General features: G+C 42.1%; 1 protein-coding gene across 1 annotated transcript; it reads right to left on the bottom strand.

The window, feature by feature from the left end:
- Positions 1-424: 424 nt before the first annotated feature.
- On the bottom strand, positions 425-18,154 carry slc23a4 (solute carrier family 23 member 4; the record flags this gene model as incomplete). Its single annotated transcript, XM_080438003.1, has 12 exons — positions 425-678; positions 2,187-2,282; positions 2,825-2,933; positions 3,252-3,416; positions 4,396-4,649; positions 5,434-5,590; positions 7,043-7,163; positions 7,966-8,147; positions 9,571-9,730; positions 14,160-14,317; positions 16,771-16,911; positions 18,107-18,154. 12 exons carry the CDS (start codon positions 18,152-18,154, stop codon positions 425-427), a joined length of 1,845 nt encoding a protein of 614 aa, XP_080294129.1.
- Between the last annotated feature and the right edge of the window lie 5,867 nt (positions 18,155-24,021).

A 24,021-nucleotide genomic window follows, 5' to 3' on the forward strand; every position in this document is an offset into this window, starting at 1 on the left:
ACATGGGCATTTGTTTCAGGCCTGACAAAATAAAAAATATGGAAATACATATTTCAATAACCTAAGTTAGCATTTCGTTTGTTCGAGATTCTGCCCAAAATCTATTAGTCAAAGTGGAAGCAAGTCGGCCAACCCCAGATTTGAACCATGAGGGTCACCTGCACAAGCACTGAAACCACCGAGCTAATAGAGCCTGCATGCCTGCTTGCTCGAGGGGAGAAATTGACCCGGTTTAGCCTTTGTGCCAAATACAACCGCCCCAATTGTATAATATATTGCATTGTATTAACATACTCTGCCATACAGATTGGTCAAAAATATCATTTTATTCACTAACAAAAAAGTTACATACTACAGCTAAGGAATGAGCTGCCCGGGTGGTGGGTGTGATTCCTAATGGATCCATGATGTCGGCGCACAAAGCTCACAGAGCCACTGTGCTGACGCTCTGCGGTTGCTCCGAGCTCCCCCTGGGCTCCAGAGCGGCAGTGTCCGATCCGTCCGAGGAGCCGGGGACGTAGGGGGGACAGAACGGTACGTAGCGGAGCCAGGGATACGAGGCCACCAGAGAGCCGATGCCCCAGGGAAGGCTGTACACCTCCTCGCTCTCCAGGGTGTCGCTGGAGTCTTCCTCGTGAGCCTTGTTCCAGGCCACGATGCCTCGCTCGCGCTTCGATCCTGTTGTTGGGGGGGGGGGGGGGGGCACAGAACGGTGTGTTGTTAAAAAGGTTCCGTGCAAAGAATTCAGCTTTGCACGGAACCTGTGCAAACATTTACAGAGTTGTAAAGTAACTAAGTACATTTACTCAAGTACTGTACCTAAGTACTATTTTGGGGCATTTTTTACTTTTCTTGAGTATTTCCAATTTTCAATACTTTTACTTCTACTCCACTACATCTCAGAGGCAAATACTGTACTTTTACTCCACTACAATTATTGGAAAACTTTAGTTACTAGTTAATATAAATTATTATATTATATTATATTATATTATATTATATTATATTATATTATATTATAAAACATACATTAACGCTTGTTTTATTGTTTTATTGGATCTTGTTTAGTCGATACAATTATTTGTTTTAGCTCCTGCTCATTTGATTTAGCTTTTTTGCCTCATCTGTTTAAGAAAGTAGGTAGCTGATATATTGCACTTTTACCTTAGCGCTAGGTATACTCTTGGTTGCTTGTTTTTGCAGAAAATGCACTTAAGACTTCTGGTGATTAGTAGTTTTCGTTCCCTACCTATGTTGAATGCACTTATTGTAAGTCGCTTTGGATAAAAGCGTCTGCTAAATGACTGTAATGCAATGTAATGTAATTAACCACTTCAGACCTATTTTATACATATAGGATATTTGAAAATAGCCGATCTACAAGCTCACAACGAGTCGCATCGCGATACGTTGTGAGCTTGTAGATCTGCTACTTTAAAACATTTTAGTACTTTTACTTTTGGTGCTTTAAGTATATTTTATATTATGGTATTGATACTTTTACTTAAGTAATGTCTGAGTACTTCTTCCACCACTGATCATTTAAGTGTTTTATGGAATGGAAGATTGCATTTCGTTTCGCAGCTTCATTGTATGTTTACAATGGATTCAATTTATTTCAGGACGGTGGTATGTGTACCTAGCTCAGTGGCCTTGTGGTTTGAGTGTCCGGCCTGAGACTGGGAGGTCCTGGTTTGATTTCCCAGCTGGGACCATACCACCAAAGACTATAAAAATGGGACTATAAAAACACCTCCCAGCTTGGCACATCAAGGGTTGGATTGGAGGTATAAGTCCCTGAGACATACTGTACCAGCGTCCAGGGGGTGAACCTGTACATTGTGCCGCCGCACACTACAGAAACAGGAGATAGGCTCCTGACCTATGGGCCTCATGGCTCGGCAAGGCTTACTTTACTACTTACGCATGTCACGGGAACATAGACTTGTTCGCACTGACATGCATTCAGTTCTCGGAGTGCAATTTTCTCGTGTGTGTGTGTGTGTGTGTGTGTGTGTGTGTGTGTGTGTGTGTGTGTGTGTGTGTGTGTGTGTGTGTGTGTGTGTGTGTGTGTGTGTGTGTGTGTGTGTGTGTGTGTGTGTGTGTGTGTGTGTGTGTGTGTGTGTGTGTGTGTGTGTGTGTGTGTGTGTGTGTGTGTGTGTGTGTGCGCGTGCGCGTTTAAATACCTGGTATTGTGTTGTCCAGTATGAAGCCAAATATACCTCCTACAAACATACTGGTAGTCAGAAGAACCTGCAGCATCTGGTCCAGTTCAACCACACCTACACATTATATAGGACAAAATACCAACACTTATACCTGGTCCAGTTCTACCACAACTATGTACATATAAAAGGTATAAGTAGTTATTTTTGTCCTATTATCAATCCCATTATTACTGGGACAAAACAATTGCATTGGTATACTTGACATTACTATTTATTTCAGCATGGTATGAAAATCAGCTCGAGGCTTGAAACTTGCTTGAGATAGTTAAAGCTAGGGGTGTGTGTGTGTGTGTGTGTGTGTGTGTGTGTGTGTGTGTGTGTGTGTGTGTGTGTGTGTGTGTGTGTGTGTGTGTGTGTGTGTGTGTGTGTGTGTGTGTGTGTGTGTGTGTGTGTGTGTGTGTGTGTGTGTGTGTGTGTGTGTTATATGAAAATAAGATGTAATGTCCATCATGAATCATGGCTATAGTAATCTGTTTACGGAACAAGACTGCAAGGACTTTCTTGGGTGTTTTCCTTTGTTTGACTGTACTCGTGCTGTTTTACATTTCTGTCTAATAAAAATATTCAATTCCATCAAACCATATAGACTCAGGTACCTGTAGCGATGGCGTTGGGGTTCTTTATTATCCAGTTTGGGATGACCAGGCCAGAGAACATGGCGAATCCAAAGATGAATATGTTTCTAGAAGAGTTCATGTCTGCATACTGAACAATTACATGAAAACAAAGGAGGCTAATGTCATTCATGGTAACAAACATCCATTTCTGATGCTTTTAACAATGATATTAAAGCCCTACTTCGTCATACAAGAGTGTCACACGAAAGGAGTGAAAATAGCCGATCTACGAGTTGTGAACTTGTAGATCTGCTATTTTCACTATTCTAAAATGTTCTCAAAATAATTATAAAACAGGAACGGTTTTGGACATACAAGGTTTCTGCCCGACAGCAACGAATCTATAAACACTTGGAGCATTGTAATTATGTGATCATTAGATTTCAGAAGTTGCATGATTATTCACCTGCAGATTTGCAACTCCAGCTGCAGAAATGACCCCAAACATGACCAGGAACATGCCTCCTATGACGGGTGAGGGGATGGTGGTGAAGATAGCACTGACCTTACCAAACACACCCATGAGAACCATCAGGACGCCACTGGCTACTATCACCCTGCGACTGCCAACCTGCAGGCAGACAATCACAATGTTTATGCTATTATTATAGATGAATAGAATCACAATGTTCTTATTACTATAGATTGATAGAATCACAATGTTTCTGCTATAGACCAATTATTTGTTTACCAACATAGGGTGCGTTCGGAAATACAGCAATGAGCGCACTGGCCAATACAAACTAATAGGCGAGTGCGCTCTGGTGCGCTATTTCCGAACGCACCCTCGGTGCCGGACCTGCGCGCGCAATACTGGTTCTTATCGCTTGCAACCAGTGTGACGTCGTCTGTTAAGGGGTCTATTGTAGATTAATAGAGACTCTGGAACATTGTTTAGAAGTGTTTCTTAGCTGTAGGCCTAATGGGTATTTACTTAACATGTGGTGGCAATTTAACAAAAGTGTTTTTCACAAATGGGGTCTTCGGACCAAGGGGACCTTGAGGGGATTCTGGCTGGGATTTTGGCTGGGGTCCCCAGCCAAAATTATTGCTGGGGTCCCCAGCCAAAATGCAATTTCACTATAATTCAGTTCACTTGAAATTATTACAGTACAAAAACATTTGTAAATTATGACATACAGACAATTAATTTTATTTAATTTGAACCAAAAAAAAATTCACACCAGGTCCCTTGGAGAGAATCATTTGAAGTGGGGGGCCGGGTCCTAATCCAGGGACCCCCAGGGGTCCTTGGGGGGTTCTAGGGGGTCCCCAGCAAAAGTAGTTAATGTAGCATCACAATCATTTTAACCACTTTAACCTTTTATACTTTGTCTATACAAAAATTGCAGATCTACAAACTCATCGCTATGAGCTTGTAGATCTGAAATTTTTAAAGAATATTGAACGCTAGTGAACATTTCTAACACAAATCTTTGCTTCTGGGGGTCCCTGGCACAACATATCTTCAGATGGGGGTCCGCAGCCAAATATTTATCAATTTGGGGGTCCTTGACATTAAAAAGTTATTACATGTACAGTGTACTCACCTTAGTGACGCCCAGCGCTCCCACGTTCTCGCTGTATGAGGTGGTTCCGTTTCCTGTGCCCCAGGCCCCGGCCAGCAGGCAGCCCAGTCCCTCGATGCCGATCCCCCTGTTGATGGCATGTTTCGGGGGAGGCGGCGCGCCGGACAGCCTGGCACAGGCGTGGTAGTCACCCACGGATTCTATCATGGAGGAAATCACGCCGGCCAGGATGCCCACCACCCCCGCCAAGCTCACAGTTGGAACGCCCCACTGACCTGAAAGTTGGAGTTCAAACATAAAAGTGTCACATGCATGCACAGAAGAATTGGGAGGAACGCTTCACCCATTTCAACCTTGTCTTCATATAATTGGTCCTCATTAATGCTCATTATAAGCTGGTACAATTGCTGTCAACAAACTCTTTGTCTGAGACTACAGCCTTTCTCTTCCTTGAATGTTAGTACACTGAAACAGAAGCCACTGTTGCTGCATCAATAAATGACCACCGATGATGTCATTATATTCTTTCATTTAGACACTTCAGTTCAGGATGAATCATTTACCATTTATTAACCATTAACCATTTATTGCAATGATATTGCATTCAGTTTGGCGGTGTGACTCTGCTCATGTGATATTACAGATTACCTGCGCAACAGCGCAAGCATGACAACAGATCTGAAATCACAAACCCCCCCGAAATGAGCATGAAATACAGTTATTACTGTACATGATTATAACATTGAACCGTCAATGCATAAATAAACTACCACATATCTTAGCACAACCCATAGCATATAGCATAAGGAGTACATACAAACCTCCTGCCTTCCGTGCCTACATGAACTATCGCTGAATATACTCTCAATATTCACTAAATATTGACAATTTCTGGAAAATCGTGGATTTTCAAAACAGCAATGCCTTGATATTAAGAGGAAAATGTGCTTTGTAATTTTGAATACTTGAGTATTTTTAAAAGCATGTGCTTTTGAATACTCCACCGACTTTACTCACTGGTTGAGAACTTTGTTCCACCACAGGGCAGCATCCTCTTACCTGGATAAGGGAACCTGAACCAGGGGGCGCGGTCCAGGATGTCTCCCTGCAGGTCAGTGCGGGCCAGGAAGCCATACTGCTCAGGGCTGGAGGGCAGCACATCGTAGACTGTTAGGATGTAGCAAATGAGCCATGACACTGTGATACCCAGCAGCACCTGCAGGGAGAGCCAGAGTACCACCGTGTGAGAGCTGAAGTCTTAACTGCTGCCTCTTTCTTTGGTGTGTGTTGCTCAGGTGGCACCTCAACCCTGACCTTTAAAGGTTTCATGACGTTCAGTTTTACCACACATTAAAAGTCTTTGTCATGCTCCTTCAAACGTGTATAGAAAGTTTTAACAAAAAATTCCACTCCATTTAACCATGGCAGGTGTTTTTCTCTCACATTTCTAAAGCCTTTTCAACTGCAATGAAAAAATAAATCTTTGCCTGCGGGTGTCGCTGGTGAGGGATTTTGCCTGTCAATCATCGCCTCTGCTCCGCCCCCCCCCCCCCAAAGGAAAGGATAGGGGAGGGGAGGGGCGAGGAGGAGAGTGGGCGGGATTAATCGACTGTGACCTCACTGCCGAAGGGCCAAGCTCAGATTACTTTTCAGCCTAATTATTCAGAAAACCCCAGACCACAGAAAATCCACTGAATGTTCAAAATTCTGATTTTTTTGGGTGTAATTGAGGTCATAAAACCCCCCAAAAAACATAAAGAATAAAAAAAGTGAAAATGAATGTCATAGAACCTTTAAAGTTCACAGAAGCTATGACTGAACCTAACCTTAACCTTAGCCCTAACTTCACTAACACTATGCCTAAAGGTGACTCTCCACCAAACAGACTACTTCAGACTACAACAGACTGCAACAGACTGGTAATCTGTTGGCAAAAGTTGCCATTTAGTTCAGCACAAACTGTCGGCCGATGTGCCCATTGTTGAGCTAATGCATTATAGCTGGCAGGCTGGCCTGGCCAGCATTGCCAGGTCTGCTTATTATAAGCGACTTTGGGCTTGTTTCACTGTGATGTAAATGTGTTGTAAATATTCATAGTTGCTGGTTGCTTTTGATTGGGCTTGTTTCTGAAGTGTAGATTCTTATTTGGGCCGGCTTTCAAGTTTCTTTTTGAAAAGAGCTGATATAATAGGGCTCATGTGGCTGAAACTGATCGCTTCTTTTGGGCTTGTTTTCATAGACCACGTCACTCACAGAATCTGGCAACACCGAAGCCAGCTTGGACCAAATCTTTACCCCTCTCTCTCCCCCCTCTTCACTACCCCACGGCTCTACCAGTCGACCCAAAGACATGCTCGGTTTCTCTGAGTCGGGTCGAAAGAGGTCTGAACCGACGGAGCGACGCCATGAGACAACAATTTGTCGGCAGCAGACGCTTTCCAAAGCTTTCCGATGCCGAGTCGGCTCAAAATCGGTGCGTTGGAGAGCTGCCTTAACCCTAACTCTAAGCCTAACCGAAGAACTACAAGCTCAAAACCTTGTGGATCTGCTACTTTTGATGCTTTTCTGTGTCGCCGTAGTATGTATGATGAAGAAGGACATTTATTTACAAAAAACACAAAAAAGTTAAAATATGAAGATAGGAGGTTTCTGACGATTTTCTACTCACTGGGAGAATCTGAAAGACGTAGAGCCGAGACACGTGCAGCTTCTTGTCTTTGCTGTATGTGGGGAAAGGCACCGCTATGTGACGGAGGTACTGTGAGAACAGGATGATCAGTGCTGTGGTCCTGTGTTGGCCAGAGAGAAAATTGATATTAAATGATAGATTGCAACTCAGTATAGTTCTCAAACGTTTTCATGCCAATGACCCCCAAATTGATATGTATTTGGCTGCAGACCCCATCTGAAAAGAGTTTGCACCAGGGACCCCCAGAAGAGACGATTTATATCAAAATATCCCCCCCCCAAAAATGACTTTTTAAAATAATCATTCAAAAATAGCAGATGTACAAGCTCAAAGGGCGGCAAGAAGTGACATAAGGATAGGATAAGGATAATTCCTTTAACAGGTCCGTTCATGAAAGTCCCAATGCGGTCTTGTTTCCAATGAGGGCCTGTGAGCAATTAGGGGTTAAGAGTCTTGCTCAGGGACAAATTTCATTTCATCGACACATTTGCTGGCCTGGCCTGGAATCGTACCTGGGGCAACCAGGGCCTCCGGCTCCCTAGGCGGGCTCACTAACCACTCAGCTATGGCCGCCCCATGCTATGAGCTTGTACATCTGCTATTTTTGAATAGCCAACATATGGATAAAGTAATTAAAAATGTAAAGTGATTAACAATGCGTCGTGAGCTTGTAGATCGGCTATTTTCAAATGGCCTAATTATATATAGGGCTGAAGTGGTTAATGTATGTTTTGTGATAATAATCTAAATCGGCAAAGTAACTAGTAACTAAAGTTTTCAAATAATTGTAGTATAATATATATATATATATATATATATATATATATATATATATATATATATATATATATATATATATATATATATATATATATATATATATATATATACTGTATACCCACATGGCAGAGATGCCCCAGTGATTGCCAGCCTTGGTGCCAGCAGAGTCAAACAGAGACAGTCCGATGAGAGAGATGGTGGGCGCGATGGTGAGAGGCCCGATGAAGCGCATGAAGACGCCAATGAGACCCGAGAAACCCACCACCACTTGGAAGACGGAACCCACCATGATGGAACCCTGCACCTGTGAACAGAGACATCATTATTGTATAATAATTCATGCAATCCTTTGTAATAAAAGTTGCGTTGGTAACAGGTATAGACAGCTATAATGGGTTGTTTATGGTTTTAATTGATTCACTGCTCACGCCATTCACAAAGGGTGCTAACTGCTAAGTCAATCAGTCAGTACTAGTAAAGTCAGCTGTTCACCTGCGGGTTTTTATGAATGAAATGGAGAGGGGGTGAGCGGGGGAAGTCCAACTTTGCTGACCGCACGCAACGCAAACGTTAAACGCAACACCATGCTGTGATTCAGTTTGTTATTTATGATGCCACTAAATGAATTGTTTTAACTTTAATAAAATGTACAAAACGCAGTACCCTGGAACAGTGATTTCATGTCTGGCAAGTAAACGTTTACCCGATTTAGTCTCTCGGTGACTAAATAAGTTTGTTTGATTGTCGCCATACAAATTATTTCTGTGATAAAAATATATTTAGCATATTTTATTATGGGGAACGGAGTAAACGAGGGGTACGTTGTTTTTTTTTAAGCGATGGATTGAATTTATAAGAGGTTGCCATTGTCCATCAGATGGGAGCTGAGTCAGCGTCAGCTGTGATGATGCAGCATTAGGGGCAGCGGTATGCTAATGGTTAGAGGAGAGAGCTTTTTGCCGGAAGATTCCCTGTACACAGGAAAAGTCTGTGAGGGGAAGTGAATGGCCACCACTCACCCCTCCTCCAACACCGCTGAAGTGCCCTTGAGCAAGGCGCTGAATACCCAACTGCTCCAGAGGAGCTGCTCAGTGTTGTACTGGTTCGGTTGTACTCGTCAGCTCCCAGCTTTGTAGATCGGCTATTTTCAAAATGTTTGCCTCTTTCTTATATAATTTGACAATTTTTGCCAATGTTTGACCAGTTTATATAGTATAGTTTGTTTATTACTTTTCTTTCTTTCTTTTTTGAGGTATTACAAATGATTACAATTGCTGTCATCTGGGGACCCCCTCAAAATCACCCACAGGTTATGAACCATTCTCGGTTAGTCTCGCGTAGCCAGACAACCATTCCACAATCTCTGAATGCTATATAGAGTCTGGAACTACAACTCCCGAAATCCGAGAGAGGAAGCTGGCACTTCCGTTCACGAAAATATATTTTAAAATATCTTTACATTTTATTATTTTATTTCCATTTCTGCTAAGCAGCAAGCTAAATATACTTAGATGATTTGTATTTTTATTAGGATAAATTTGCGTGACTGTAAAGACGAAACGGGGTGACGAAACGGGGTGAAAACGAAGTGGGGAGGAGGCTTCACATCCGGTTTATATTCTAATCATGATCAGAGCTTCCGAGTCCCAGACTGTATGACCGGAAACATTTGAAAATTGTGGGAGGCAACAGTCTGGCCACATGAGACTAATTCTCGGTCTACTCACCGCTCTCATTCGACTCTGCCACACCTCGACGAACTCTGTGGAGGAGGTGTTGACCAGACTGGCGTTCTGGGTCCAGGCGGGACACGTCCACTCTGGCATGGACAGCATGGCCATGGAGGGAGCCAGCAACGTGAACGTACCTCCTTGAAGAATGGGCAGTCTGCGGACATAAATGTCAGGATCTGTAATACTTTTATTATGTAGTGATGACCTAGTGTTTCCTGTTTAGCCCTAGTTACTGTTTGTCTTGTCTCACCTCCCTGTGATTACTTGTTTTCTTCACCTGTATCCTGTTAGTCTCCCAGCCAATCCCTGTGTTGATTGTCTTGAGTTTCACCTGTGTCTAGTTAGTCTGTGTCTATTTAGTCCTCCCTCTGTTCACTTTTTCTATGTCAGGTTATAGTCATTTGTTACTGTGTGCTCTGGTTCAGGTTGTCCTGCTGTAAACCTGTTTGGTGTAAATAAATACTGGACTTCATCTGCCTGCTTGCCTTGCTCTGCTTCTGGGTCCTCGAGACATTGAGACAGGTTGGACAGAGGCAGTAGTTTTCAGATGATAGTAGAGTTACAGGGGACTCTCTGATGATCCTCTGGGTCTTAGAGCATTGGTTCTCAAAGTGGGGTCCAGGGCCCTTGGGGGGGATACCAGGGGGTCCCCAGCGTCACAATCATTTTAACCCTTTTATCCATATGTTATAGTTTGGCTATTCAAAAATAGCAGATATACAAGCTCATAGCGCGGCACTCAAGCTTGTAGATCTGCTATTTTTCAAAAAATCTTCAAAATGTGTGCAAATCTTCACATCTTTTCTTTTTTTAAGAGAAAATTTTAAACAAATCTTTGCTTCTGCTCCTGGCACAACATATTTTCGGGGATCCTTGGCACGAAAAAAGTTTGAGAACCATTGTCTTAGAGGGCCTGCATGGCTTGTAGTTCAGTCCTGCTGATGTGCTGTGCTGTTTTCATCACCCTTCTTATGGATGCGAGTCCATTTACAGACAATGAGACAAGTGTTATCTAAGGATCCTCCTGACCAATGTTTATGATATGTAGCCTGCCATCTAGCCAGTTCAGGCAGATGCACTCATGAGGTTTTCATTATGCCATTATGTGGATGTGTGTGATGTGTATGCTACTTGTTTGCATTTGTTTATGTTATTTAGATAGACATAATTCTGTTTGCTTGACCACAAATGCTAAGAATTTAGAAAACAGTTTGTATGCTTGGTTTTGACGTATAGAATTACCTTGTAGCACTTACATTTTGTTTGCACTCTATTTGTATGACCATTAACTCGTTTGTTGACTAGGGTCAAGGACCCCCAAATTGACATATATTTGGCCACGGACCCCCATCTGAAAAGGGCCAGGGACCACCAGAAGAGGAGATTGATTAAAAATGAAATATGTACATATGCTATTTTTGAATAGCCATCATATAAAGGGATAAAGTGGTTAACATGCTTGTGATTCTATGTTAACTACTTTTGCTGGGAACCTCCTGGAATACCGACCCTGGGGGTCCCCGGACCCCACTTTGACAACCAATGCTGTATGGTTGCAAACTCTCGAAATCATAGTCCTACCCAACCAAGATAGTATACGAGTGTAGATCAAATATATAATCATAATTATAAGCATAGTGATGTTACAGTAAAAAGTCTCGACTAGATTGATATGATCTACTCTAATATATGCTATGAATCCATAAGGCACTGAGCCGATAAATTCAATCATTTGTTCAATTCAATTCAATTCAAAGGGGCTTCATTGGCATGAGAAAAAAAAACATATGTTTACATTGCCAAAGCAAATAAAACAAACATAAATCAAGACTAGTAAAAATATGTTCATGTTCATCTGGGCAGCAGAGACCTTCAAGGAAGCTGCCACCTCACTTATCTGTCAAAACAGAGGATCACTGCTGGTCAAAGTCAGTGGTGGGGAAAGTACTCACATGTTTTACTTAAGTAAAAGTATCAATACTGCAATGTAGAAATACTCAGTTACAAGTGAAAGTCCAGAATTCAAAATGTACTTGAGTAAAAGTACAAAAGTATTGATATCAAAACGTACTTGAAGTACCAAAAGTAATTATGCAGAATGCACAATGCGCACTGTGAGCTTGTAGATCGGCTATTTTCAAATGGCCGAAATGTATATAGGGCTGAAGTGGTTAATGTATGTTTTGGAATAATAATGAAAATCTACAAACTAACTAGTAATTTAGTGTAGTTGAAAATGTAGTTTTCAAATAATTGTAGTAGAGTAAAAGTGCAATATTTGCCTCTGAGATGTAGTGGAGTAGAAGTAAAAGTACTGCAAATTGGAAATACTCCAGTTAAGTAAAAGAATACCTCAAAATTGTACTTAAGTACAGTACTTGAGTAAATGTACTTATTGTTACTTTACTCCACTGGTAAAAGTGCAACTGCAACCGTCACTCCTGTACTTTATTTGTCTCGTGCCCTAAGTCTCTCTCTCTCTCTCTCTCTCTCTCTCTCTCTCTCTCTCTCTCTCTCTCTCTCTCTCTCTCTCTCTCTCTCTCTCTCCCTCTCTCCTAATGATTGTAAATGATAAAGGAGGCTGATTTGAGTCTTGTGAGGAACCCAGCAAGATCATGACTCTCTAATCAACTGCTGTAGGATAAGTGGAGTGTAAATGGCGTTCTCTGTGTCTGGACCGCATGGTCCATGCCCACTCTTCCCGTCTACAGCATGCAGACAGAAATAAAACCTGACCTTCAGAGACCCTCGATCAAAACCTAAATTTAACAGCAAACAAACCAGTACCGGAGACTTTGACAGGAACGAAACCGAGAGGCTGGCAGCATAATGTATACTGTACAACGGGCTAGCGGGGTAAATGGGCCTTTGTATTGTAAAGTTAATTACCCCGTCAAAGTGAATTAGGTCTGAATTATAGTAAAAACATTCTGAGAGTGTGTTTGTCCTGAGGCAAACGTGGTGTCTGTGGTCTCTAGAACGATGCGTCGCTGTTCCTCACAGCTGACCACCAGGCTTTTTTTTTTTGGATCGAGACAAGAGGCGCTAAAGCGAGGGAATGTGGATTAAGCAAGAGCTAAGATTCCAACCCTAATAAGATGGAAATTCCTTCCCTAATCCTACTGTGACACAAATATTGAGCCAGGTGGCCCTGTGTGCAGGCAGTATGTATGGTTTGTTTGTGAGCTTTTAGCGCCATGAAGAGCCGTTTAGGTTCAAGGCTATACGACAACACAATCGGGCGGGAAACAATGGCCGTGCTTTTTGCGCCTGTTGTCTGGATGTCACTGTGTAAACAAACTGATGCAACTCATGTTGTTTATGTGTGTTCTGTTGGAGGGGGACTGCTCTGATGTTCCATCTCCTCTACTCTATGTTTATGTCAATTAATTGTACTGTATGTGATATTTTAATTGATAATACAAAACTCATTTCTGGGAATTGGTGAACAGAATGATGACTGCTGTGTCTTGCTCTTTAAAGTGTTTCCATTGAGGGATTAAATAGCAAAATATGTGCTTGGCACGGTTCATTAATTTCATGCTTTTTTTCTACTTATAAGCTCTTGAAATGCAACCTGTGCATGCTGCCACACTGAAATATCCTCTTATAACATAGTAACTAGAATGTGAGGGGGTGCCACAGAGCATTAGTTCCCTGTGGGTTCGGGGCCCCGCACGCACGCACGCACGCACGCACGCACGCACGCACGCACGCACGCACGCACGCACGCACGCACGCACGCACGCACGCACGCACGCACGCACACACACACACACACACACACACACACACACACACACACACACACGTGCGTGGGAAAAGTACAAAAATGTTTTACTTAAGTAAAAGTATAAACACTGCAATGTAGAAGTACTCCGTTACAAGTAAAAGTCCGGAATTCAAAATTTACTTGAGTGAAAATACAAAATCATTGGTATCAAAATGTACTTAAAGTACCAAAAGTAAAAGTACTAAAATGTTTGAAAATAGCAGATCTACAAGCTCACAACGCGCCGCGATGCGACGCGTTGTGAGCTTGTAGATCGGCTATTTTCAAATAGCCTAGGTATAAAACAGGGCTAAAGTGGTTAATGTATATGTTTTACAATGTAATAATTTATATCTGCAAAGTAACTAGTAACTAAAGTTTTCAAATAACTGTAGTTTTAGTTTCCTAGTTGTTGTTTTCTTTTATTGGTGTGATGTTTCTCTTTTTATGCAATTGCCTTCTGTAGCACTTTGAGATTTCTTGTAAATGTAAAGTGCGTTATAAATAAAATCCATTATTATTACTATTATTAGTGGAGTAAAAGTACGATATTTGCCTTTGAGATGTAGTGGAGTAGAAGTAAAATAATAGAAAATTGGAAATCCTCCAGTAAAGTAAAAGTACCTCACAATTGTACTTAAGTACAGTAGTAAATGTACTTAGTTACTGTACACCACTGCACACACACATATGCACACATACGCACACACATGCACACACACGTCACACACACACACACACACACACACACACACACACACACACACACGCACACACACGCACACACGCACACACACGTGCGTGCACTCACCTTATACCAAAGGTGACCTGCAGCAGTGTGCAGATGCCAGACACGAAGAAGATGGTGCTGAGGAGTTGGCTCTGTGTCAGCCCGTCATGCTGCAGACACAGGCCCTGGGACAGGATGAGAGGGATGGCGATGAGCCCCCCGAACGCTGTGAAACAATGCTGCAGAGAGAGAGAGGACACACATGTTATTATAGAGCAGGAGTTCGCAAACCTTTTCTTGGCCAGGACCCCTAAATTGATATGTATTTTGCAGCGAACCCCCATCTGAAAATCTAAAATTTTGTGCCAGGGACCCCCAGGAGAGAAGATTTACTGTATGTAAAAAAAATCTATATCTTTCAAAACAATTCAAAAATAGCAGATGTACACACTCGCATCACGGGACCCCCTGGAACCCTCCCAAGGACCCCACTTTGAGAACCAATGTATTAGAATTTAGAATGTATCATCAGTTTTTGATGTGTGCACACTGCTACTGCCAGCAATCTGCAAGCAGGGGGCGAGGTTAGGATAACATGAATAAAGGGTACTGTATATATGTATATCATTGCTGTCAGGCAATGATAGTTGGCTGTCAGGCAACATTTTATGTTTTTTGGGGGGAAATTAATGCTCTACGTCAGTGTTTATCAACCTTTTTGGTGCCAAGGCACACCTGGCATAGCCAAAAAATCCCAGGGCACACCTAGATATACGGTGTGTGTGTGTGTGTGTGTGTGTGTGTGTGTGTATATATATATATATATATATATATATATATATATATATATATATATATATATATATATATATATATATATATATATATATATATATATACACATATCTACATAGTAATAATACTGAGTGCCAAAGCATGTACCCTGTGCCCCCTATACAGTACCAGGTAGGACAACATATTTGCATTCCTATGGTCGCTACACTGAATGGACTCGGGCGTGGCTGTGTGTGAAACGGATGATGGCTGTATCAATTGACGGACGATCGCCGCTATTGTTCTCGAGGGGCTGGGTTCACACTTTCTTCAAACGGCGCGGCACACCTCAGCAGTACTCGCGGACCAAAATTGGGCCGTTTGCCAGGGTTGATAAACACTGCTCTACGTCACACTATATACAGTGTCACACAAAAGTAGCAAAATAGCCTACAAGCTGAAAATGTGGCGCATCGCGATGCGTTTTGAGCTTGTAGATCTGCTACTTTTTGCCATTTTTGAATTTGAGAAAAGTAACACATGTTTCCAATTGACAGCGACAATATTCTGTACTCACATTATAAATGAGAGCAAACGCACCATAAAGAAAAGGCTCCAAAGTGCCATTCAGCGTAAGGGTGGTGCTAGAGGAAAGGTCATAAGGTCATTGCATTCCATTCCATGGCAACCCAGCCAGTAGTTTTTAAGATATCTTATACAGTATATGGAACCAAACCAACTGACCAACCAATTGCCATCATCACCCACAAAACCCTGCTGCTATTGGCGCTAAATTAAAGTGGGATTACAGACTTTATTGGTAGATTGTGTGGCGGTTTGTATCAAAGGCACTATTGTATGTATGTCACCACCTACTTGCAGCTGGCAAATAGGAGTTAATCTCACATCAGTGTCTATCGTGTAGATGGTCAATGATCATAACAACTTCTTAAAAATAACATGGACAAGGATCTGTCATGAGTAAGAAATTACTCATCCATCTCAGCTGACTGCATTTCACTTCTTTTTTTTTCATTTCTTTTTTGTTTTAACCAAAAATGTTTAAATGAAAGGCTGAATTGATACTCTCATGTGACGCTGCGCTCATTTCCAGTCAATTTGCATCCTTACATCCTCCCTCAGAAACCTGGTTAGTCAGGGAGGGTAGTAGTTATCCAATTTATTACCTGGTTAATCAAATCACCATGGATGCAAACACGTGGCTCAGTATCAACCTAAGGAGACCGTCACTGTTGCTGATGTACCTGAATGCCCTGCCATGATGCACAGCTACCAGGGGGAGACATGACCCATTAGAATGGGGGAACGCATCTGTGTAACCACTTTAACCATTATTTTATACTTTGGCTATTCAAAATAGCAGATATACAAGCTCATAGCACTGCACTTAAAAACAAAATTGAAGAATGAAGATTTTTTTTTGCTAATCTTTGAATATATATATATATTTTTAAAGCAATCATTTCTAACTCAAATCTTTGCTTCTGGGGGAGTCCCTGGAACAACATATTTTGAGATGGGGATCCGCGACCAAATACATATAATTTTGGAGGCCCTTGACATGAAACAGTTTGAGAACCACTGATTATAGCAACAAAAGTAAATAAAAAAAACTGTTAGGATTTAGAAGACATTTGTAGAATCCCCCCAGAAGCAAAGATTCGAGTTACAAATGTTCGCTTTAAAAATATATATATTCAAGATTTTTCAAAGCTCATAGCACGGCACTCAGTGCCGTGCTATGAGCTTGTAGATCTGCTATTTTTTAATAGCCAAAGTATAAGATATTGGTTAAAGTTGTTAAAATCTAAAATGACAGATGCTTTCCCGGTCTTAATGGGATGGGATAATGCCCGGGTACCAAGGGGGGCTCAGTTAAAAAGGGCCATGGATGTACCTGAATGCCCAGGATGATGCACAGGTACCAGGGGGGCACGTCTGTCACACAATAAACCAGTTTGTCTCTGTGTTCCTCTGCAGAAGTGTCAGACTCCTGTCCGTCTTTCTTCTCTGGTAGATCACAGAAATGTCCATCAAGCTGCAACGTAGAAAAGTACAAAAAGGAAGACAAAACGTCACTTATTGTCAAAGACACAACATTGGAAAATATTTCCTGCGAAGATTCGAGGTGTTTGTGATGTTGATGTTTGTGCGTTACAACCATGGACTTACAGTAGTACAGTTGCACACATTAAAATGAAACACGGAACGTTTCAACATGGATGAACTCGCATACAACCGAAACAAATATTTGACAAAATGCTAACCAGGAAATCTATACTATCACCTATTACAGCCCCAGCAGCCTTGACCTGCCAGCAGACACCATGTAGGTGTGAATAATCCCTTATCGCATCAGGACGTGCAAAGAGGTTGTGGCTGAGATAAGACTTTAAAGCGAAAGAAATTTTCGCAACGTGACTTTTGCAAAGCAAGGCAGAACCTCACTTATTATGTTTATACATGGTAGCTACAGTATACTTAATAAAACACCAACACAATATAAAAGTATGAAATGTATTTACTTTTTCAACATCGTAGATCATCATAGATTTAACATCACCGTTGCTGCAATCACCAACGCTTTGGGATAAACGGCGCAGCAACTGAGTGTAAAAATGTATCCCTATGTTAAATGTTTATACTTTCTGGGTTAAATCTAGATCTTGTAGAGCCTTGTGAGCGTGTAGATTTGGCTATTTTCGTGTTGTTGGATGTGGTTGGACCTTCTGTTTCAGTGAGTCAACAGGGCACAACAACAGGGGAATGTTCCTAAGCGTGGACGATCAGGCATGTAAACACACTACATTCTTTCATATCCATCACACAGGCCTGCTCGATAGAAATGATTAACTTCCCATGACGTCACAGCAAACAAGGATATTCAGTGTGTGTGTGTGTGCGTGTGTGCGTGTGTGTGTGTGTGTGTGTGTGTGTGTGCGTGTGTGTGTGCATGTGTGTGCGCGTGTGTGTGTGTGCGTGTGTGCGTGCGTGCGTGCGTGTGTGCGTGTGTGATGCATTTAGGATATTAGGGACTTAGAGAAATTCATCCTTCCTTCATTTGTTGAGTGAGATTATGAAAAAGTTTAACCTTTTACAGGTAATTAGGTATATAGGCGTGAAAAGGTGATCATATGTTACAGCCTACAGTAAATAGGCGCAACAAATCACATATCCACACTTTTATAAGCAGCTTTCCATGACCGACCAGCCCAGATCTGTTGTGTACTCACCGCAAATGTGAAGTTGTCCAGTCCGTTGCTTTCATTGACCGGAGCCATAGCAGGGTCAGCCAGCCTATACAGGCTCAGGATGAAGCCAGATGAAACTCTATATGGTCTTCTTATGATGGAGAAGAAGAGACCCGACTATAAAAGCAACATTCACAGGATGGGAGGCTGGCTGCCTGGAAATGACCCAGTGACTCTGGAGAAAACACAGAGAGGGGAGGGCAAGAGAGAGAGAGAGAGGAAGGTATATTGGAGAGGCTGGGTGAGAGAGAGAGAGAGAGAGAGAGAGAGAGAGAGAGAGAGACTTTAGACACGAGACTAGAGTTGCTGCTGATTGTTGGTGGAATGGGTCGCTGGCTGCACTAACTCATGTGAGCTCAATTACAACACTACTTACAACAGCTGACCTGACCTACAGAAGGGAGTACAGTTCCAGTAAGTCTCCCCCCCCACAAGACACATCTACTGTATGTTTATTTGTTTATTTTAAACCGATCCCCATTAGCTGACGCCTTAACGTCAGCTATAGTCTTCCTTGGGTCCAAGACGTTAAAATACATTAGCAAAAACATACAACATATCACAGGGTATTACAAAGAAATACTAAAATCAGCAAAAGCATAATAATACATTTCACAAAAGTCGATTATCACATAAAATGTAAGAAAAGATGTTACTGTATGTTTACACTGTATACTGTGTGTGTATATATCTCTCTCCTATCTATGTTTTGTATACCATGAGGACAAGGATCTTTGAATAATCGTTGCTGTTGGGCAGAAATCACTGTTGTGATTTGGGTTGTTAAAACAGAGATCTCTGTTGCCCTGTTGCCACAGAGCCCCAATTCACTCAGGTTGCACTGAGAGGCTTCCAGACCAGCGCCGTGAGCAGGGACATCGACACTGCCGCCAAGTTCATTGGTGCCGCCCGGAAGCTGCCACGGTCGGAGTGGCTGGATCCGGTGCTGGAATTGGAACAGTGTTCGGCAGCCTTATCATCATTGGCTATGCTATAGGAACCCATCTCTGAAGCAGCAGCTTTTCTCTCATGCCATCCTGGGATTTGCCCTCTCTGAAGCCATGGGTCTATTCTGTTTGATGGGTTGCTTTCCTCATCCTGTTCGCTATGTAAAGCTGTCATCATATAGAACACTTTAATTACAGATGTGACTACATATTTTATTCCATACGTGGTCCATAAGAGTCTCACTCTAAGGGTGGCGAGTGAGGTTTCAGCTGAGTCGCGTGCGCGGAGAACAGGATGACACCAGGCCGTATCACACTACATGTTCTGAAGTTTTAATATACACACATATAGAGAGTATTATACAGTATTGGACAGTGGACACATGACGTGACCAGAAGATATGAAAACGAGGACAAGAACAGAATGAATGGATAGGAATAGAGCATGCATCTCGTATCATTGTGCACAGACGTCAGTCTCTCTGATGAAGTAGTTGATGGTCATCGTATCATAGATGCGTGATCCACCACATGTGTGTACTGGGTCAAGCAGATAAAGGTCATAAATCATGACAACCACTTATGTCCATATTTTAACTTGTTGTGTTTTTTTCGTAAAATAAAGGCCCTACTTGATCATACTACAGCGTCACACAAAAACGTAGCAGACGGGACGCGACGCGACACGTTTCAAGCTTGTAGATCTGCTACTTTTGATATTTTTGACGGCTAGCACCGGCTCTGGAAGGCATTTGTACAATCGGCCTATCAGGTCTTAATGGGTTAAAGAAAGAAATGCAAAAAAATCTAATCATCTGTCCTGGATTCACTCTCTATAAGTTGAAAAGTGGCCTGCCGGTTTCAGGGATTCAGGATTGTAATAAAGCACCTCTCTTGTTAGGAATGACGTTGGGCTGGGTAATATATTAATATAATATTTTTTTGATATAATGATATTGTCCGTATCGCCCAGCACTATAAAAAGATGTCATGACAACTTTCCCTGGGAGAGCATATTGTTTATTATAGTGTTACATGTGCACCTCATTTCCTGGTTTTGCCGTCCAGCTGTGCTTCCTGAAACTGCTCCTGCAGGCTTCAGACACCAAGTTCAACATTCAACATTAAGTTAACGAGTCGACAGCAGCCACACTCATTGAGGACCTCCCCTTCTTAATAAGGGACCAACACAAGACTGACTTCCCTGCTGTGTAAAGTGTAAATCCACTGCTCTGTCACAGTCTGGCTCAACTGGGTGTGTCCCCTCCTGATCAAAGGTCACCTTCTGATGAGTTTTGACATGTCACTGGCTGTAATTAGTCCTGACACAATTATTACATACTGTAATAGCAGATCCACAAGCTCGAAACTCGCAGCTAAGCAATGCGTTTTGAGCTTGTAGGTCTGCTACTTTTGCTACTTTTTGAATCCTGAAAGGTAACAGTTTTGGACATATGAGGTTTCCCCCCGACAGAGACGATATGATGATGCTCATAACACACCTACTTTCTTTTCATGTCATTCTCTGTCATGATTCACTGGACTACAACACTAATGTGAGCAAATGCTAATGCCACTTTACTCATGGTGGGATCATGATGAGAGAGTGTCACCCAGATGTGTGTCATGCTATATGTAGTCATCGATGTGACACCACTCAACCCCACACTGCGCATCAACAGTCTGGTCTGGAGTCCTGCACAGTAGTGGACAAAGAACCCCAGTACTTGAGTCAAAGAATATGTAGCAGGGGCGCAGCTATGGTGTGGGCCTGGGTGGGCCGCGGCCCAGAAAGCTGGCCCACCCAATTTTTTTTTTTTTTTTTTTTAATACATACACGAATACATTTCATAATGTCTTTCTTTCTGTTTGTTTCTCTGTTTGACACTTAATGCGGCCCGCAGGTTAATATCAGAATGCTGATATATTATTGAGTTCAGCTGTTACAATTCCAAACATGCAAACATGACCCGCTTTAAGTATAACTAAATGCATTTGAAATAAAAAATTCCAATAAGAAAATAGCAAAAAAAAAAATCTGGATTCCAATTCAAAAGTAGCAAAAATAGCCGATCTACAAGCTGAAAACGCGTCGCGCTGGCCTTGTAGATCGTCTATTTTTGCAACTTTTGAATTGGAATCCAGATTTTTTTTTGTGACAGAAAAAAGTGAAAATACGGAGAGACAGTATATGCAATGTGGCCCTCTGGAGTGAGTGTGGAAATATAGTGTCCCTCTCCATCATCAAAGTTGCCCACCCCAAACATTTGTTTTAAATGTTTGTTAATAAGCATAATCTATATATTCTATTCTAGCCTCATCGGATGCAACCATGGATACAACAGCAGGGGGGGAAGCAGCAGGAGGAGAAGTGCTACTGTCAGCAGTGGAGGAGCCGCCAGTCCAGCCCAAAATTAAAAGGTTTCCAGTGACCAACATTTCCGGGAAAATCCGTTCCTTTAACCCTGACAACTATGACACATTTTCATCCTGACTGGAGTACTGTTCATCAAGTGATGCTGTGTTCTGTAAACCATGCAGACACTTCCAAGGGAAGACGAGTGAGAAAACATTTACTAAGAATGGATACAGAGCATATCGGCACAGCCTGTGTCAAACACCAGGGCAGTAATGGCCATAAAAATGCACCAAGCAGACTGAACATAATGCCTGTTGATGCTGTGCCCGCTGTCAGGATGCTGTACTCCTGGCACTGAAGGAAATTAATGAGGGTTCTTATTTGTAACATGAGAGACTTCTGTGGAAGATTTCAAAGACAAGAAACAGTTATTTCAGCTGATTTAATTTCAGGCCTGCACCCTGTAGTTTGTACAGTATATTTCATGAGGCAATTGTGTTGGTGACATCATTTCTCACAAGAACACGGTAGGTAGCCTATCACAAGAGTATCAAATAAAACCAGGCCATAACATCTCAATTATGTGATTCATTTCTGTGCAGCACGGAGCCAGGACACATATCAACTGGCTTTCACTTTTAACTGGGAAATTATCCAAATCCAAAGTCAGAAAGCTGAAAAACACTTGTGTCATTCTTTTCATTGTTATATTCTCTGAACCAAAGATAGGCTTATAGCTCCTATCGATCAGAAACCCATAATGCAGGCCTATAGCCTCCTACGCCAATCCTAGCTACGCTGTTAGTCAGACACACACAAGTGAGTCTGAAAGAAGTTTCTGTAATCAAATTGGGTCAAAATGCAGTCTACTAATCAATCCTGCGTTGACAGGGAAACGGAAGGAAATGTCTTTCACATGTTGGAATTTAAGCACAAGAAGCCGGCATTAATTTATTTAGCTTAAAGGCCCATGCAGTCCAAAATCCAAATGTAAATAAAAACTTATGACCTACCACAATGAACCAAACACGAGATGGGAGACTTGTATGTATGTATGGAGTCAAATTTGACAATCTGCTCAAATTGGATAAACAGGTTAATGCTGTGGTCAGCTCCAGCTTCTACCATCTGAGACTGCTTGCCCGAATTAAATCAGTTCTGTCTTTCAATGATTTTGAGCGAGTCATTCACGCCTTTATTTCCACACGTCTGGACTACTGTAACGTGCTATATGTCGGGCTAAATCAAGCCTCCTTGGCACGCCTGCAGCTAGTCCAAAATTCTGCGGCACGCCTCCTGACAGGAACCAGTAGGCGTGAGCACATTACGCCCGTGCTGGCCTCACTCCACTGGCTACCTGTTCGCTTCAGAATTGATTTTAAAATTGTATTGTTTGTTTTTAAATCCCTGAATGGCTTGGCACCTCAGTACCTCTCTGACCTCATAAAGGTCTATACCCCCCCAAGGTCACTGCGGTCTGCTGGCCAGCTAAGTCTCAAGGTCACAGTAAGGACCAAATTAAAGACCAGAGGCGACCGAGCCTTTGCTGCCATAGCCCCCACCCTATGGAATGCGCTCCCCCCCCATGTTAAAAGGGCCCCCACCATTGAGACTTTTAAATCTCGGCTTAAGACACACCTTTACACCTTGGCATTTTAACCCCGCTTGAGAGTTTTCTGTGGTCTATGTCTTATTTGTTTTCTGTGTTTTTGATGGTGTTTTCTGTGTTTTTAGCATATTTTAGCTTGTATTTTGCATGATTTTCTGTACAGCACTTTGTAAACCCTTAACCCTGGTTGTGAAATGTGCTATACAAATAAAGTGGATTGGATTGGTATGTATGTATGTATGTATGTATGTATGTATGTATGTATGTATGTATGTATGTATGTATGTATGTATGTATGTATGTATGTATGTATGTATGTATGTATGTATGTAGGTATAATATATATACACACACACACACACACACACACACACACACACACACACACACACACACACACACACACACACACACACACACACACACACACACACACACACACACACACACACACACACACACACATCTCTGTATTTTTGGTAAAATAGTTCTATATTCCGATAGCAATCAGTGCTATATTGTGTTCATTAAATAAATGTTCAGGTCAAGCAATTTCATCCCATCAGGAGAGAGAAATTATACAGGTTACAGGATAAACAAGTAAAATTGGAAGACAGATCAAATTGGAATTGGAACACTATGAAATTGAAGCTGATAAATGGTTTTCTCTCTCCTGATTGCATGAAATTGAAATTGCATCATGCAGGTCGCCACACACACACGCACGCACGCACGCACGCACGCACGCACACACGCACACACACACACACACACACACACACACACACACACACACACACACACACACACACACACACACACACACACACACACACACACACACACACTATGGCATCCTGTCGACTGACTGTAGAATGCCACTAGATGGCGGCAGAGTCCTCAGTGGAATACTCTGTAGAACTAACCAAGGATTATTCTCACTGTCACCAGAGGGAGGCGCTCACAACAATACAACAAGTCA

Source organism: Gymnoscopelus braueri, assembly GCF_963280865.1.
Source record: "Gymnoscopelus braueri genome assembly, chromosome: 9".
Classification (NCBI taxonomy): Eukaryota; Metazoa; Chordata; class Actinopteri; order Myctophiformes; family Myctophidae; genus Gymnoscopelus; species Gymnoscopelus braueri.